Here is a 15887-nt window from a genome sequence, read left to right as displayed (position 1 = left end):
AATCCGATATTTCAATCCGATTCATTAACCAGGAATCAGTCTGTAACATAAAGGGAGAAGATGAAGAATGAATCTTAATACAAGCTAAGGTCAGGGTAGGATCCAGCGATGGCAAGCGATGGCAAGCGACGGAGAAGAGTTGTCAGGGAAAGTCTAAAATTGTTTGCCGGAAGTCAGATCCACAATAAATCGATTACTCAATTAAGGTCTGACTGAAGCTGAAGCGGTGGGACCCATAGAAAATGTACCTGTCGCAAGGAGAACGTGAGGAACACATTGATGACCATGCGGAACACAATAACAGCATGTGGAGACATTGACAGTGCAGACTTTTATTGCGTAACATGGTGTCCATCAGTGTCTTCTTAAAGACAAAGAAATAAATTCATATTATTTTTATTATTATTATTTTTGCCATTTATATAGCGCCAACTTATTCCCCAGCACTTTACTATATAATAGAAAGGAACATTTAACAATAAAAGAGATAAATACAAAATGTTACAGGAACAATAGGTTGATAAACACCCTCTCAAACAAGTTTACACATTCTTCTAAACAAAGTTACAGTACACATATACCCCTAATTCCTGACAGTTATTCTCACCTGGGAGGTTTCTATTGGTTCCATAATAATATACAGCACAAATTAATAGAGTTTGTCCAGGAAGCAGCTAAGATAGAACTACTTAGGGTATCTTATATGACAACTCCACCTTTTCTTATATTGAAAAATATATTTTGCTACATTCTACCTAAAGGTTACATGGCTGGTGGGAAGCCTGGAATTATGGGATTCTTCTCACTACTCCTCTAGATTACCATACTCACCAATTTATTCATCAGTATGGCTGAAGGAACCTTGGTAAGATTTATCAAGGGAACACAAGAGCAATTTTTTTGAAAATAACTAAATCTTGAAAGACATTTTGTTGTTTTTCATGGTTTCCATGACTCCGTATTTAGCACTTTTTGTCACAAGAGCACTTTTTTTTATCTTAATAGATCTAACCCGTTGTCTGGTTCTCCTTCAATTGTCCAAGCTGAGGACAAGCTTTCCACGATTTGTAGTAGATTATATAATCTCTTACTGCCATGCCCAGCCTCCAAAATCTTAGTGATTTATATGGCATTGATGGGAAAATAACGGAGCATAGCTTAGGTTGACTGAGCATGAGGAAATGCTATGGCCACAATTATCTCGATGATGCATTCACCATGATGCACAGTAAGCCTTTAGTTTGAAAATGGCAGCACATGCAAAAAGGGTAATTGCTGGAAAAAAATGGAGAGACTAAACTAGCAATACCCACAGGAGCACCAAAAATACCCTGTCACTACTTGTCACGGACCTTTTACTTCCTGATGCAATAGCTGAGGAACCTTATGTTTTTCAATGTGAACTATGTCGTCATTATAAGTAGATGTCAAACGATAAAACTTTGATATATTTAAAAAAAAAAAAGACAATTAATTGACTAAATTATTTTTCAACAGATCTTTAGAGAAACAAAAGAAAAAGAGATCCAGGACTTACTGAGAGCCAAACGAGATCTTGAAGCAAAATTTCAGAGGTTACAGGCCCAGGGAATTCAGATGTTTGATCCTGGGGAATCAGATTCCGATGACAACAGTACGGAAGTAACTGGTATGTGAAACTGTGGCAAAAGGATAATGCTATGATAAATTAATTTTTATGCTAAGGGGATAGTTGGCCTGAAAGGACCCATAATATGATCAACAAATGTTACCTACGGCAGGTAGAGTACTCCCCATGGTGAAAGTCAGACATATTTAAAATTCCTTAAGGCGGCCCTATCATGTTTCTTTTTAGTTTGGTTTTCCTTTCCTTCAGCTTATTTCAAGTTGCTTTTTTTCATATCACTTGCCAGTTGTTGTTTTTTTTTTTCTTAAAGCCGGATCTCAATATCTGAGTGCCACCATTTTGCTCTCCTCTGACCATGATATCTGCTGCCTGTCCTTATATGGGGTTAGTTTTACTGATGGATTGTGGACAAATTTGATTGGCAACTAATACACAACCTTGCGCTAAATTTTGCCCATTGTAAAGTTTTGTCAGATTGTCTACTATGCATATGGAACAGTAGTCCCTTTCCCCCCTATGTATTTTGTGAAAACAGTACTCAGTAGAAACATAAAAAAAAAAAAAAAAAAACTGGTTTAATATTATACTGTTTTAATATTATACTTGAATGTAATACAAGGTAAAATATTTTTTTTTTTAATATCAATGAATAGACTCAACAATGCTCTGCAATGAGATCAAATGCATTCAAAGTATCTTAACTTTAACTATATTGTGAGATTGCTATGTATATATCTTTTTAATAGACATTTTGTTGCATTCAAATTCATATATACAAGTCAGCAGTCAGAATTAAACTACAGAAAATGGGGGTTCTGTGGATTTTCATTACCGTAAGTTGATTTTTTGAACAGAGTCACCATTGGACTAAATATCCTAGATGTGGGTAGATGGAGTTTCCCCAACTATAGACTCAGTAAAACTTGACGATTGGTAAATTTTCTCCTTAGTCATGTTCATTTACATATTTATGACTGTATTAACATATTTTCTAAGATTCTGACACATAGTACACTTGGACTTTCTCCACTCATGTAAACTCCAGTCCAGTGGTTTTGCTTGTATCTGTTAAGCCGCATTATTACTACACAACTCCTAATTCTTCTACATTAAGTTCCTGGCACTCAATGTGATTATTGGACCGGAGGAGGATTGGGGAGCGAACCTTCAATGGGTAGTATGATGCAACTGCAGCAGTCATTCCGAGGACCTGAGTTTGCTCACAGTTCCATAGATGTGGAGGGGCCATTCGCAAATGTAAACAGAGGTAAGCTAAAATACTCCCAATATCCAGAGGGTATGTATGTTGCTTCAAGCCAATGCAAATTGTAAGCATAATATGTGTCAGTGAATGGAATCCTATATATTATTAATGTCATTTTACAATTATGTGTGGTTTTGTATAGTTTTCCATTAAAACAATTCATACAGTGTCTGAGCTGGGGAAGCTGCATGCCTTTCTTTGTAATTGCTCAATGTTAAACGAAAAAGATGAACAAAGTGACTTTGTAAATATCATTGTTGAAAAGAAATAGGAAAAAAAATATTCTTAGCAGATAACATCTACAGAAATTCTTATCTTTGTACAAAATTTGTACAGCCATTTAGTCTTTACAAGGACTATCTCGGATGGGCCTGGTCAGCTGTTTTGATGGATTGTATCCATAATATATTTTATGCCTACAGTCTAGCAAAAAAATAACTCACCAAAGTAAATGCAAATCTCTGGTCTCTGATCATTCAGTGAATCAGGACACGACTAAGAAATTTCCATCAATTTTGGATCTCTCATTCAATTCTTCTTTCACTGGTTCTCAGCTGGATGCCCTTGCAACTGTATTGCACATGTGCAGCAAGCTCCCCTTCCTGTGAATAGTAGTAAATATGTACATACGCTGCCTGTAAAGATGAAAGTAATGTGTAGTGTAGTGCAGGAGAAAAGCATGTTTTACTTGTAGTAAGGTTGTCTCCAGTTTTCTTCCAGTAACAATGGACCCAATATGGCATCTTAAATCGAGTGATTTAGGTTTCACCTTGACTAAACTTAATTTTACTTTGTAGGTAGTTTTAGTAGGAAGTGCTTCTATTCCTTTAATAAGTTTAACCTGTTGCCTCTCTTATATCTGTAGATGACTGGGATGCTGTAGTTACTAGCCTATTACAGGTCACGCCGCTGTTTTCTCAATCCCTTTGGAGTAACACTGTTCGGTGCCACCTGATGTACACCAAGGAAGCTAAAACTGAAGTGGACATCTTCCTGACGGTGAGAACAAGGCTCTTTTACTGTAATAGTATGTTCCACTGACAGACTCAAAAGGGAATTAAGCACCTAGTGCAGGATTGGCCAAATACTTGTCTCCTCACTGTTCCAGAATTTTGATTCCATGATTCCTTAAAGGGACACTCCAGGCACCCAGATCACTTCAGCTAATTGAAGGTTGCTGTGACCTTTTTGCATTTATTGCTGCAATGTAAAACATTGCAGTTCCAGAGAACTGCAATGCTTACATTGCAGCTCTAAGTCTGCCCTCTGACAGACAGCCACTAGAGGGCTTCTGGAATCCAAACCGACCTTTGGTCAGTTATCTGACGCTGGACGTCCTCATGGACTTCCGGCGTCAGATTTTCCCCATAGGAAAGTTGAATTGCCGCGCATGCACATTAGGTCTTCCCCGTCTGCTGACGTCGGCGGGGGAAGAGTGTGGGCGGATACTGACCCAGTGCCGAGAGACATCGGAGCTGGATTCAGGTAAGTAGCTGAAGGGGTTTTAACCCCTTTAGTGACATGGGATGGGGGACAGAAGGGAGGGGGGCACTCCAGGATTCTCTAGTGCCAGGAAAACGGGTTTGTTTTCCTGGCACTGGAGAGTCCCTTTAAGTCTGGCATGGTTTTGTATTGTAGTTAATGTATTACTTAGAGGGTACCCCTTCACCACCCAGTCCTATTGACTATATTCCTATAAGCTTATTTTCCAGAGATACTGCTTCAGTGGACAGAAATTGTAACTGTGAAGGGCCTTTATTTCTTAAAGTTCAAGGATTTTAGCCGTGAATACACTCAAAGTAAAGACTACAGTCTGTATTGTATCCTCTAATTTCTTCTTTTAAAGTGGAGGGGTACAGAGAGCCAAAACATAAAAAACTTGAATCACCATTCAAACACTTGTTGAATGCACAGTAGGATTTTGTGTAGATCAGTGTCTGAAAGTACAATGTGTGTTGAATTTCAAGCAGGTAAGTATGTTCATGATGTAGTGGGACAAGATAATCTAATTCACACTGTCAGAATCAGACTGTGATGCAAATTGATTGCAAATGGAAAACATCACCTTTATTGCACTAAATACAATAGAACATCACACAAGGGTTCACACTGGTTGCATTATACAAACATGCAGCATGTAAGATGCTAGTTTAGATTCTTTTGTTTCTGTGATAACTCCTCAATTAGCACGAGGCATGTAAAGCCATTTTATTTGCATTAACCCACCAAGGTGAATTTTTATTGTGCTTACTGAAACAAAGGCTGAAGTGTTAAACTTGGAACCTGTTTGCTTTGCAATCTGCCTCTTGTCTTAGTACATTGCTGCTGAATAGATTCCTCTATGTTTGAAGGAGAATGTAGAGTGTTTGGATTTGCTGCTATCAAGGTTAACTCGTATAGACTCTGCAACCATTCAGGAAGGTCAGATGCCCTGGCAGCATTTTAAAAATGGTGGAGCACTAGACTCCACCCCTACAATTTTATCCTGATCCGATCTCTGAACCCCCACACACACTCACACTGGTAACCATTATTATAAACAGACTCTCATACATAAGTAGCCTTTCACATACACACACAAGTAACTATTCATACACATGCGTTCAGGTAATCTTACATATAAGTACTGTACACATACAAGTAATCATTACTATAAATACAGACATACAACACACACTCACGCACAGGTATGTATTCATATATATACATGTGCAGACACTTTCCTTGAGCATTAAACTAGATTAAGTTAGATTAGATTAGACTAGATTAAAGAAAATATTTTTTTACATTAAGAACTATAAGGATATGAAATTTTCTGCCTAAAGAGGTGGTTTTATCAGAGTCCATATAGATGTTTGAAAAGCAATTGGATAAATATAAAAATAGAATCAAAGAGAGAATGTTCCCCCACAGCACAAAAAGGTAGAGGGGGAACACACTCTACTGGCTTTTATTAAACAAATGGGAGATTTTTCCTTTTTTTATTATCTCCTATTTGTTTAATAAAAGCCAGTAGAGTGTGTTCCCCCTCTCCCTTTTTGTGCTGTGGGGGAACATTCTCTCTTTGATTCTATTTTTATATTTATCCAATTGCTTTTCAAACAGGAGCATCTGGCCTGCTTGCAGAGAAGAGCAGGACTGGAACTGGAGGACGGGTAGCTCATCTTAAAGTAGGAGAAGAGGGGCTTGGGGAACCTTACTGTGTAGTGTGTTAGATTGGTGAAGGGGGCAGTGTATTAATTTGAGGGAGGAAGGTGGCAGTATATTAATTTGGGAAGGGTGGGGGCCAGTGTATTAAATTAGGGGCTGGAGTGGGCACTGTATTAATTTGGGTAGGGGGGCAGTGTATTAAATTCGGGGAGGGAGTGGGCAGTGTATTAATTTGAGGAGAGAGGGGGGCAGTGTATTGAATTAGGGGACGAAGAGGGCAGTGCATTGGGGGGCAGTGTATTAGAGTGGTGGGATGGGGCAGTGCGTTAAATTGGTAGAGGGGGCAGTGTATTAGGGTGGTGGGAGGGGGGTAATGTATTCTATTATAGTGGAGGGAGGAGGGGGAGTGTATTAGATTAAGGAACAGTGTATTGGATTGGGTAGAGGCAGCAGTGTATTAGATTGGGTCTGCATTGAGGCGCTGAACGCTCCCCATGAAGATGCTAATAGGCTGCACAGCTTTTTGCCACACATGCACAATAGCCTCTTAATGCTTTCCTATGGGAAAGCGTTGGATTGGCTGAGATCATCAAGCTTGATGATCTCAGCCAAAGTGAAGAACACACTCATAGAACTTCAAAATCAACAAGATCACGTAATTTTTTCTTTTTCTTTTTTATAGCTGTGTAACAGTATACATTCACCAAACTTTCTTAATATGTCAAAGTAGTTGGACTGAAACATTGGTTATATGTAGTGATGTCGCGAACATAAAATTTACGGTTCGCGAACGGCGAACACGAACTTCCGCAATTGTTCGCGAACGGGCGAACCCGGCGAACCGCCATAGACTTCAATGGGCATGCGAATTTTAAAACCCACAGGGACTCTTTCTGGCCACAATAGTGATGGAAAAGTTGTTTCAAGGGGACTAACACCTGGACTGTGACATGCCGGAGGGGGATCCATGGCAAAACTCCCATGGAAAATTACATAGTTGATGCAGAGTCTGGTTTTAATCCATAAAGGGCATAAATCACCTAACATTCCTAAATTGTTTGGAATAACGTGCTTTAAAACATCAGGTATGATGTTGTATCGATCAGGTAGTGTAAGGGTTACGCCCGCTTCACAGTGACAGACCAAACTCCCCGTTTAACACACCGCAAACAACCACAAACAGTCCATAAACATATACAAAGGCTTGAAAAGGAAAATAAAAGGACAGAGCGTAAACCCGACATTAGAATGGCCGGACTAATACGCTAGAGACAGAGAATGGTCAAAGGGAAAGCCGAGGTAAAGGAAGCCTGAAAATACACAATACCGTTTACACAAGCCAAGTCAGGGAAACCAGAATTCAAAATAACCAGGGAAAAGCCAAGATCAGGATACCAGGAAATCAGATTCACAATGATAAAGCACTCTCAGGAAACCAGGAACAGGAAACCACGACAGGGCAAGGTACTGGGGATAGCTAGGGATTTAAATATCACGCGGCGGGCCAGCAGCCGCGACACCCTGTTACGTCCCCCTCATCAGGCCTTTTTTAGTCGAATGTATCGCCCACTGTCAGTCCCTTCGGGATCCATCCCTCATTCATCTCAATAAAGGTGAGGTAATCTAGACTTTTTTGACCTAGGCAACTTCTCTTCTCAGTGACAATACCTCCTGCTGCGCTGAAGGTCCTTTCTGACAGGACACTTGAAGCGGGGCAGGCCAGAAGTTCTATCGCAAATTGGGATAGCTCAGGCCACAGGTCAAGCCTGCACACCCAGTAGTCAAGGGGTTCATCGATCCTCAGATTGTCGATATCTGCAGTTAAGGCGAGGTAGTCTGCTACCTGTCGGTCGAGTCGCTCTCTGAGGGTGGACCCCGAAGGGCTGTGGCGATGCGTAGGACTTAAAAAGCTCTGCATGTCCTCCATCAACAACACGTCTGTAAAGCATCCACCCTTATACGCTGTGTAAAGCATACTTTTTAATTGATTTTGGAACTCCTGCATCCTTTCTGACTTGCCTAAATTCGGTAACATTTCAGACACTTTCTGCTTATACCGGGGGTCTAGTAGTGGGGACACCCAGTACAGGTCGTTCTCCTTCAGCCTTTTTATACGAGGGTCCCTCAACAGGATGCATGAAAGACCCCATTTGCACAAGGTTGGATGCCGAGCTACTCATGTCCCGTTCCTCTTCCTCAGTGATCTCACTGAAGGTATGTTCTTCCCCCCCAGCCACGTACAAAACCACGGGTACCAGATAGGTGACAATGAGCACCCTGGGATGCCTGTTGTAGTTGGTCTTCCTCCTCCTCCTCAAAGCCACATTCCTCCTCTGACTCCTCTTCCTCACAATCCTCTTCCAGCGTTGCCGCAGGTCCAGCAAGCAATGCTGATAAGGCTGTGATGGTGACCACAACTCTTCCTCTTCACGCTCATCTACGGCCTGATCCAGCACTCTTCGCAGGGCACGCTCCAGGAAGAAAACAAATGGTATGATGTCGCTGATGGTGCCTTCGGTGTGACTGACTAGGTTTGTCACCTACTCAAAAGGACGCATGAGCCTACAGGCATTGCGCATGAGCGTCCAGTAACGTGGCAAAAAAATTCCCAGCTCCGCAGAGGCTGTCCTAGCACCCCGGTCATACAAATACTCGTTAACGGCTTTTTCTTGTTGGAGCAGGCGGTCGAACATTAGGAGTGTTGAATTCCAACGTGTCGGGCTGTTGCAAATCAAGCGCCTCACTGGCATGTTGTTTCGCTGCTGGATATCATAAAAGTGTGTCATGGCCGTGTAGGAAAGCCTGAAATGTCCACACACCTTCCTGGCCTGCTTCAGGACGTCCTGTAAGCCTGGGTACTTAAGCACAAAGCGTTGTACGATCAGATTACACACATGTGCCATGCACGGCACATGTGTCAACTTGCCCAAATTCAATGCCGCCAACAAATTTCTTCCGTTGTCACAAACCACTTTGCCGTTCTCCAGTTGGTGCGGAGTCAGCCACTGATCCACCTGTGTGTTCAGGGCGGACAGGAGTGCTGGTCCGGTGTGACTCTCTGCTTTCAGGCAAGTCAACCCCAAGACGGTGTGACACTGCCTTATCCGGGATGTGGAATAGTACCTGGGGAGCTGGGGGCGTGCCGTTGATGTGGAGCAAGACGCAGCAGCAGAAGAGGACTCAGCTGAGGAGGTTATGGAAGAGGATGGAGTAGGAGGAGTAGAGGAGGTCGCAGCAGGCCTGCCTGCAAGTCGTGGAGGTGTCACCAACTCCTCTGCAGAGCCACGCATTCCATGCTTGGCAGCCGTCACCAGATTTACCCAATGCGCAGTGTAGGTGATATACCTGCCCTGACCATGCTTTGCAGACCAGGTATCAGTGGTCAGATGGACCCTTGCCCCAACACTGTGTGCCAGACATGCCATTACTTCCTTTTGCACAATCGAGTACAGGTTGGGGTTTGCCTTTTGTGAAAAGAAATTTTGGCCGGGTACCTTCCACTGCGGTGTCTCAATAGCTACAAATTTTTTGAACGCCTCAGACTTCACCAGCTTGTATGGTAAAAGCTGGCGGGCAAAGAGTTCAGTCAAGCCAGCTGTCAGACGCCGGGCAAGGTGGTGACTTTGTGACATTGGCTTCTTACGCTCAAACATGTCCTTGACAGACACCTGACTGTGGGCAGATGAGCAGGAACTGCTCAAGGCGAGAGACGGAGTGGCGGATGGTTGAGATGGGGCAAGGAGGACAGCAGTGGTTGACGTAGCTGAAGATGCTGGACCAGGAGGAGGATGGCGGCTTTGAGTTTGTGTGCTGCTTGTACTCATGTGTTGATCCCATAGGCGTTTGTGATGTGCGATCATATGCCTTCGCAAAGCAGTTGTACCTAGGTGGGTGTTGGACTTCCCACGACTCAGTTTCTTTTGGCACAGGTTGCAAATGGCATCGCTGTTGTCAGAGGCAGACACACAAAAAAAATGCCACACTGCTGAACTCTGCAATGACGGCATTCTGGTGGTGGCAACAGCATGCGTTGATTGGCGTGCTTTCTGGCTGACCCCGGGTGCCGATGCATGCTGTCTGACTGTGCCACTAGCTCCTTGCGACGACCTCCCCCTGCTTCCAACTCGTCTCCTCCTCCTCCTCTCTGTCTCCCCATCTGAACTTTCCCCCTGTTCTTCTTCTGTTCTAGCGGGCACCCACGTGACATCCACGGACGCATCGTCATCATCAACCGCTTCACTTGTATCTGACAACTCAGCAAAGGAAGCAGCAGTGGGTACAACATCATCATCATCACACCGTACGTCCATGTGTGTAATGCTGCCTGACTGAGACATATCCCTGTTATCTACATCCTCTGGCAATAATGGTTGCGCATCACTCATTTCTTCCAACTGATGTGTAAATAACTCCTCTGACATACCAAGTGAAGCGGCTGTGGTGCTAGTGTTGGTGGTGGCGGCAGGCGGGCGAGTGGTAACTTGAGAGGTGCCCGAAGCTAAGCTGGAGGAGGATGGTGCGTCAAGGTTCCGAGCGGTAGCTGTAGAAGATTGGGTGTCCTGTGTTAGCCAGTCAACTATGTCCTCATAACTTTTCCAGTTCAGGGTACGTGGCCTCTGAACACTGGGCATTATTCTAGGGCCAAAGGGAATCACAGCACCACGACCATGACGGCCCCTGCGGGGTGGCCTGCCTCTGCCTGTCATTTTTTTTTCGATTAGTGGTACTATGCGTGCAAGCTACTGTGACAACAGATATGAGTGGCACTGTGCACTGGCAGAAGTTGGCAGAGTAGACGCTGTAGGCCTGACACACACGCTTGCAGACAACTAACTGCTATTTAATCTATTACAGTCAAAATTTTATTTTATTTTTAAATGTACACTACTGTTACACCAGATATGAGTTGCACTGGTGTGACACTGTGCACTGGGCAGGCCCTGAAACGCACACTCGTGAAGGAAACTGACTGCTATTATATTACAGTCAAAAAAGTTTTGGTTTTGTTAAATGCAAGCTATTGTGACACCAGATATGAGTGGTGGCACTGGGCAAGTGGGCACAGTATACGCTGTGAGCCTGACACACACGCTTGCAGACAACTAACTGCTATTCAATCTATTACAGTCAAAAAATTTTTATTTTTTTTTAAATGTACACTACTGCTACACCAGATATGAGTTGCACTGGTGTGACACTGTGCACTGGGCAGGCCCTGAAACGCACACTCGTGAAGGAAACTGACTGCTATTATATTACAGTCAAAAAAGTTTTGGTTTTGTTAAATGCAAGCTATTGTGACACCAGATATGAGTGGTGGCACTGGGCAAGTGGGCACAGTATACGCTGTGAGCCTGACACACACGCTTGCAGACAACTAACTGCTATTCAATCTATTACAGTCAAAAATTTTTTTTTTTTTTTAAATGTACACTACTGCTACACCAGATATGAGTTGCACTGGTGTGACACTGTGCCCTGGCAGGCCCTGAAATGCACACGCGTGAAGGAAACTGACTGCTATTATATTACAGTCAAAAAAGTTTTGGTTTTGTTAAATGCAAGCTATTGTGACACCAGATATGAGTGGTGGCACTGGGCAAGTGGGCACAGTATACGCTGTGAGCCTGACACACACGCTAGCAGACAACTAACTGCTATTCAATCTATTACAGTCAATTTTTTTTATTTTTTTTTAAATGTACACTACTGTTACACCAGATATGAGTTGCACTGGTGTGACACTGTGCCCTGGCAGGCCCTGAAACGCACACGCGTGAAGGAAACTGACTGCTATTATATTACAGTCAAAAAAGTTTTTTTTAAATGCAAGCTATTGTGACACCAGTGAGTGAGTGGTGGCACTGGGCAAGTGGGCACAGTGTATGCTGTGAGCCTGACACACAGGCTGGCAGGCAGGCAACTGCAATTACATTACACACAAAAAAAAAGCAGACTGATGTTCAGATGAGTCCTTCAGGACTGTAGTGGACACTGAATACACTAGCCTAGCTATCAATTTCCCTATCAAATCAGCAGCAGCTACACTGTCCCTCCTCTCACTAAGAATGCAGCTTCACAATGAATGTAAAATGGATGCTGTCCAAGAGGTGGGAGGGTCTGGGAGGGAGGGTCTGCTGCTGATTGACTGGAATGTGTCTGCTGACTGTGAGGGACAGGGTCAAAGTTCACTCGATGATGACGAATAGGGGGCGGACCGAACAGCGCAAATATTCGCTGTCCGTGGCGAACGCGAACAAGCAATGTTCGCCAGGAACTATTCGCCGGCGAACAGTTTGGGACATCACTAGTTATATGCAAATGCAAGGCTCCTTAAAATAAATCCGCTCTCTTGCCCTCATTGCAATCAAGCTCCGGGGAGGGAGCCGATCAGGTGTCATAACCACGATACCCCTCGAGCACATCGCCCACACCTGCTCACTCCACTCCCAGAAGGTAACTACGCTTCAATACTCTCACATTCATTTCCCAGCCTAGGAATTTGAAAACCAACACAACCCCCCTATCGCACCTAGGCAGACTGACCACACAACACTGTACAATAGTACACCTGATACCGCATGTTCAATGTACAAAAATTGTGCTTTTGTTGATATGCCACATCCATGTGTATCCATTGTTCTTGCTGTGACTATTGTGGCTAAGCAAGCTGATTGTTAAGATTTGCACACACAAAAAAAAAAAATCTGCTCTTTTGTTTACTTTGAAGCCCTACGAGCGTGAGGACATCCAGTGTCAGTTACTTAGGCAACTTTTGTTATAATGTACTTTTCAAAATAAACCTATGTTTCTATGAAACATAGAAACATAGAATGTGACGGCAGATAAGAACCATTCGGCCCATCTAGTCTGCCCAATTTTCTAAATACTTTCATTAGTCCCTGGCCTTATCTGACAGTTAGGATAGCCTTAAGCCTATCCCACGCATGCTTAAACTCCTTTACTGTGTTACCCTCTACCACTTCAGCTGGAAGGCTATTCCATGCATCCACTACCCTCTCAGTAAAGTAATACTTCCTGATATTATTTTTAAACCTTTGCCCCTCTAATTTAAGACTATGTCCTCTTGTTGTGGTAGTTTTTCTTCTTTTAAATATGGTCTCGTCCTTTACTGTGTTGATTTCCTTTATGTATTTAAATGTTTCTATTATATCCCCCCTGTCTCGTCTTTCCTCCAAGCTATACATGTTAAGATCCTTTAACCTTTCCTGGTAAGTTTTATCCTGCAATCCATGAACCAGTTTAGTAGCCCTTCTCTGAACTCTCTCTAAAGTATCAATATCCTTCTGAAGATACAGTCTCCAGTACTGCGTACAGTACTCCAAGTGAGGTCTCACCAGTGTTCTCTACAATAGCATGAGAACTTCTACTGCTAATACCTCTCCCTATACAACCAAGCATTCTGCTAGCATTTCCTATTGCTCTATTACATTGTCTGCCTACCTTTAAGTCATCAGAAATAATCACCCCTAAATACCTTTCCTCAGATGTTGAGGTTAGGAGTCTATCAAATATTCTGTACTCTGCCCTTGGGTTTTTACGTTCAAGATGCATTATCTTGCACTTATCCACATTAAATGTCAGTTGCCACAACTCTGACCATTTTTCTAGTTTACCTAAATCATTAGCCATTTGGCTTATCCCTCCTGGAACATCAACCCTGTTAGATATCTTAGTATCATCAGCAAAAAGACATATGTTACCATCAAAACCTTCTGCAATATCACTAATAAAAATATGAAAGAGAATGGGTCCAAGTACAAATCCCTGAGGTACCCCACTGGTGACAAGCCCAAGCTTCGAATATACTCCATTGACTACAACCCTCTGTTGCCTGTCACTCAGCCACTGCCTTACCCATTCAACAATATTGGAATCCAAACTTAAAGATTGCAATTTATTGATAAGCCTTCTATGTGCAATAGTGTTAAAAACCTTACTGAAATCTAGGTAAGCAATGTCTACTGCACCACCCCGATCTATTATTTTAGTTACCCAATCAAAAAAATCAACAAGATTAGTTTGGCATGATCTCCCTGAAGTAAACCCATGTTGTCTCTGATCTTGAAATCCATGTGTTTTTAGATGTTCAACAATCCTATCCTTTAACGTGGTTTCCATTACTTTCCCCACTACTGAAGTAAGGCTTACTGGCCTATAGTTGCCCGACTCCTCCTACTACCTTTGGTGTGAATGGGCACAACATTCGCTAACTTCCAATCTTCTGGGACTACTCCTGTTAACAATGATTGGTTAAATAAATCTGTAAATGGTTTTGCTAGTACACCACTAAGATCTTTTAATAGCTTTGGGTGTATTCCATCAGGTCCCATTGACGTATTTGTCTTTACTTTTGACAGTTGAAATAGAACCTCTTCCTCTGTAAACTCACGTGTAATGAATGACTAATTTATCCTTTTTCCTAACTGAAGTTTTTTTTTTTTTTTTTTGCAGTCCCCATAAACTTACCGTATATACTCGAGTATAAGACGAGTTTTTCAGCACATTTTTTGTGCTGAAAAACACTCACTCGTCTTATACTCGAGTCAGTTGTCTGTATTATGGCAATTTTCATTGCCATAATACAGACAAGGACCGGGGGCTGTCAGGAAGCTGTAACTTACCTTCACAGCAGCTCCTGTCAGCTCCCTTCTCTCTTCTCCGGTGCGTGCAGCTCCCAGGTCAGCTTCCTCTGCAACTCTCGCGAGAGCCGCGGGGTCAGAGCGTTGCCACGGGTTACCGTGGCAACGCTCCGCGCGGCCGCGAGAGTTGCAGAGGGAGCTGACCTGGGAGCTGCACGCACCGGAGAAGAGAGAAGGGAGCTGACAGGAGCTGCTGTGAAGGTAAGTTACAGCTTCCTGACAGCCCCCTCCTACAGCCCATCCACTGGACCACCAGGGAGTGAGAGCCCCCCTCCCTGGCCAGCTAACAAGCAGGGAGGGGGGCCGAAAAAATAAAAATATTAATAATAAAACAAATAATAATAAGAAAAAAAAATATTAAAATAATACCATAAAAAAATAATACAATTAATAATAAAAGAAAAAAAATAGTTACCTAAAAAAATAATAACATTAAAAAAAAATTAAAATAATAATTAATTAATAAAATGCCCACCCCCCACCAATGCTCTGCACTCACACACACACACTGCACACACACATACACACACTGCATTCATACACACACTGCACTGCATTCATTCTAAACACACTGCATTCATACATACACACTGCACTCATATACACACACTGCACTGCATTCATTATACACACACTGCATACACACTGCACTCATACACACACACACTGCACTCATACACACACACTGCACTCATACACACACTGCACTGCATTCATTATATACACACTGCATTCATACACACACACACTGCACTCACACACACACACTGCACTCATACACACACACTGCACTCATACACACACACTGCACTCATACACACACACTGCACTCATACACACACTGCACTGCATTCATTATACACACACTGCACTCATACGCACACACTGCACTCCATTCATTATACACACACTGCATACACACACACTGCATTCATATACACACTGCATTCATTATATACACACACTGTAAGTAAATATTCAGTTAATATAATTTTTTTAGGATCTAATTTTATTTAGAAATGTACCAGTAGCTGCTGCATTTCCCACCCTAGTCTTATACTCGAGTCAATAAGTTTTCCCAGTTTTTTGGGGTAAAATTAGGGGCCTCGGCTTATATTCGGGTCGGCTTATACTCGAGTATATACGGTAAATCTTGTTTATTTGGCCCGTGTTAGCCTTTGAGTTTGACATGCTTGGTCTTCGC

General features: G+C 42.7%; 1 protein-coding gene across 2 annotated transcripts in view; it reads left to right on the top strand.

Annotated features, from left to right (window-relative positions):
* The window catches only part of NPHP3 (nephrocystin 3), a 97139-nt gene that overhangs the window by 12069 nt on the left and 69183 nt on the right, over positions 1-15887 (top strand). For both annotated transcript variants that reach the window (XM_063452163.1, XM_063452162.1), the window contains exons 4-6: positions 1498-1648; positions 2721-2873; positions 3736-3869. In XM_063452163.1, coding sequence (XP_063308233.1) covers positions 1498-1648; positions 2721-2873; positions 3736-3869 — 438 coding nt within the window. The remainder of the gene's footprint in view (positions 1-1497; positions 1649-2720; positions 2874-3735; positions 3870-15887) is intronic.

This window comes from Pelobates fuscus, chromosome 4, assembly GCF_036172605.1.
Source record: "Pelobates fuscus isolate aPelFus1 chromosome 4, aPelFus1.pri, whole genome shotgun sequence".
NCBI classification, from domain to species: Eukaryota; Metazoa; Chordata; class Amphibia; order Anura; family Pelobatidae; genus Pelobates; species Pelobates fuscus.
Note: the sequence above shows the minus strand (reverse complement) of the source record. Positions and strands in the feature narration are given on the sequence as shown.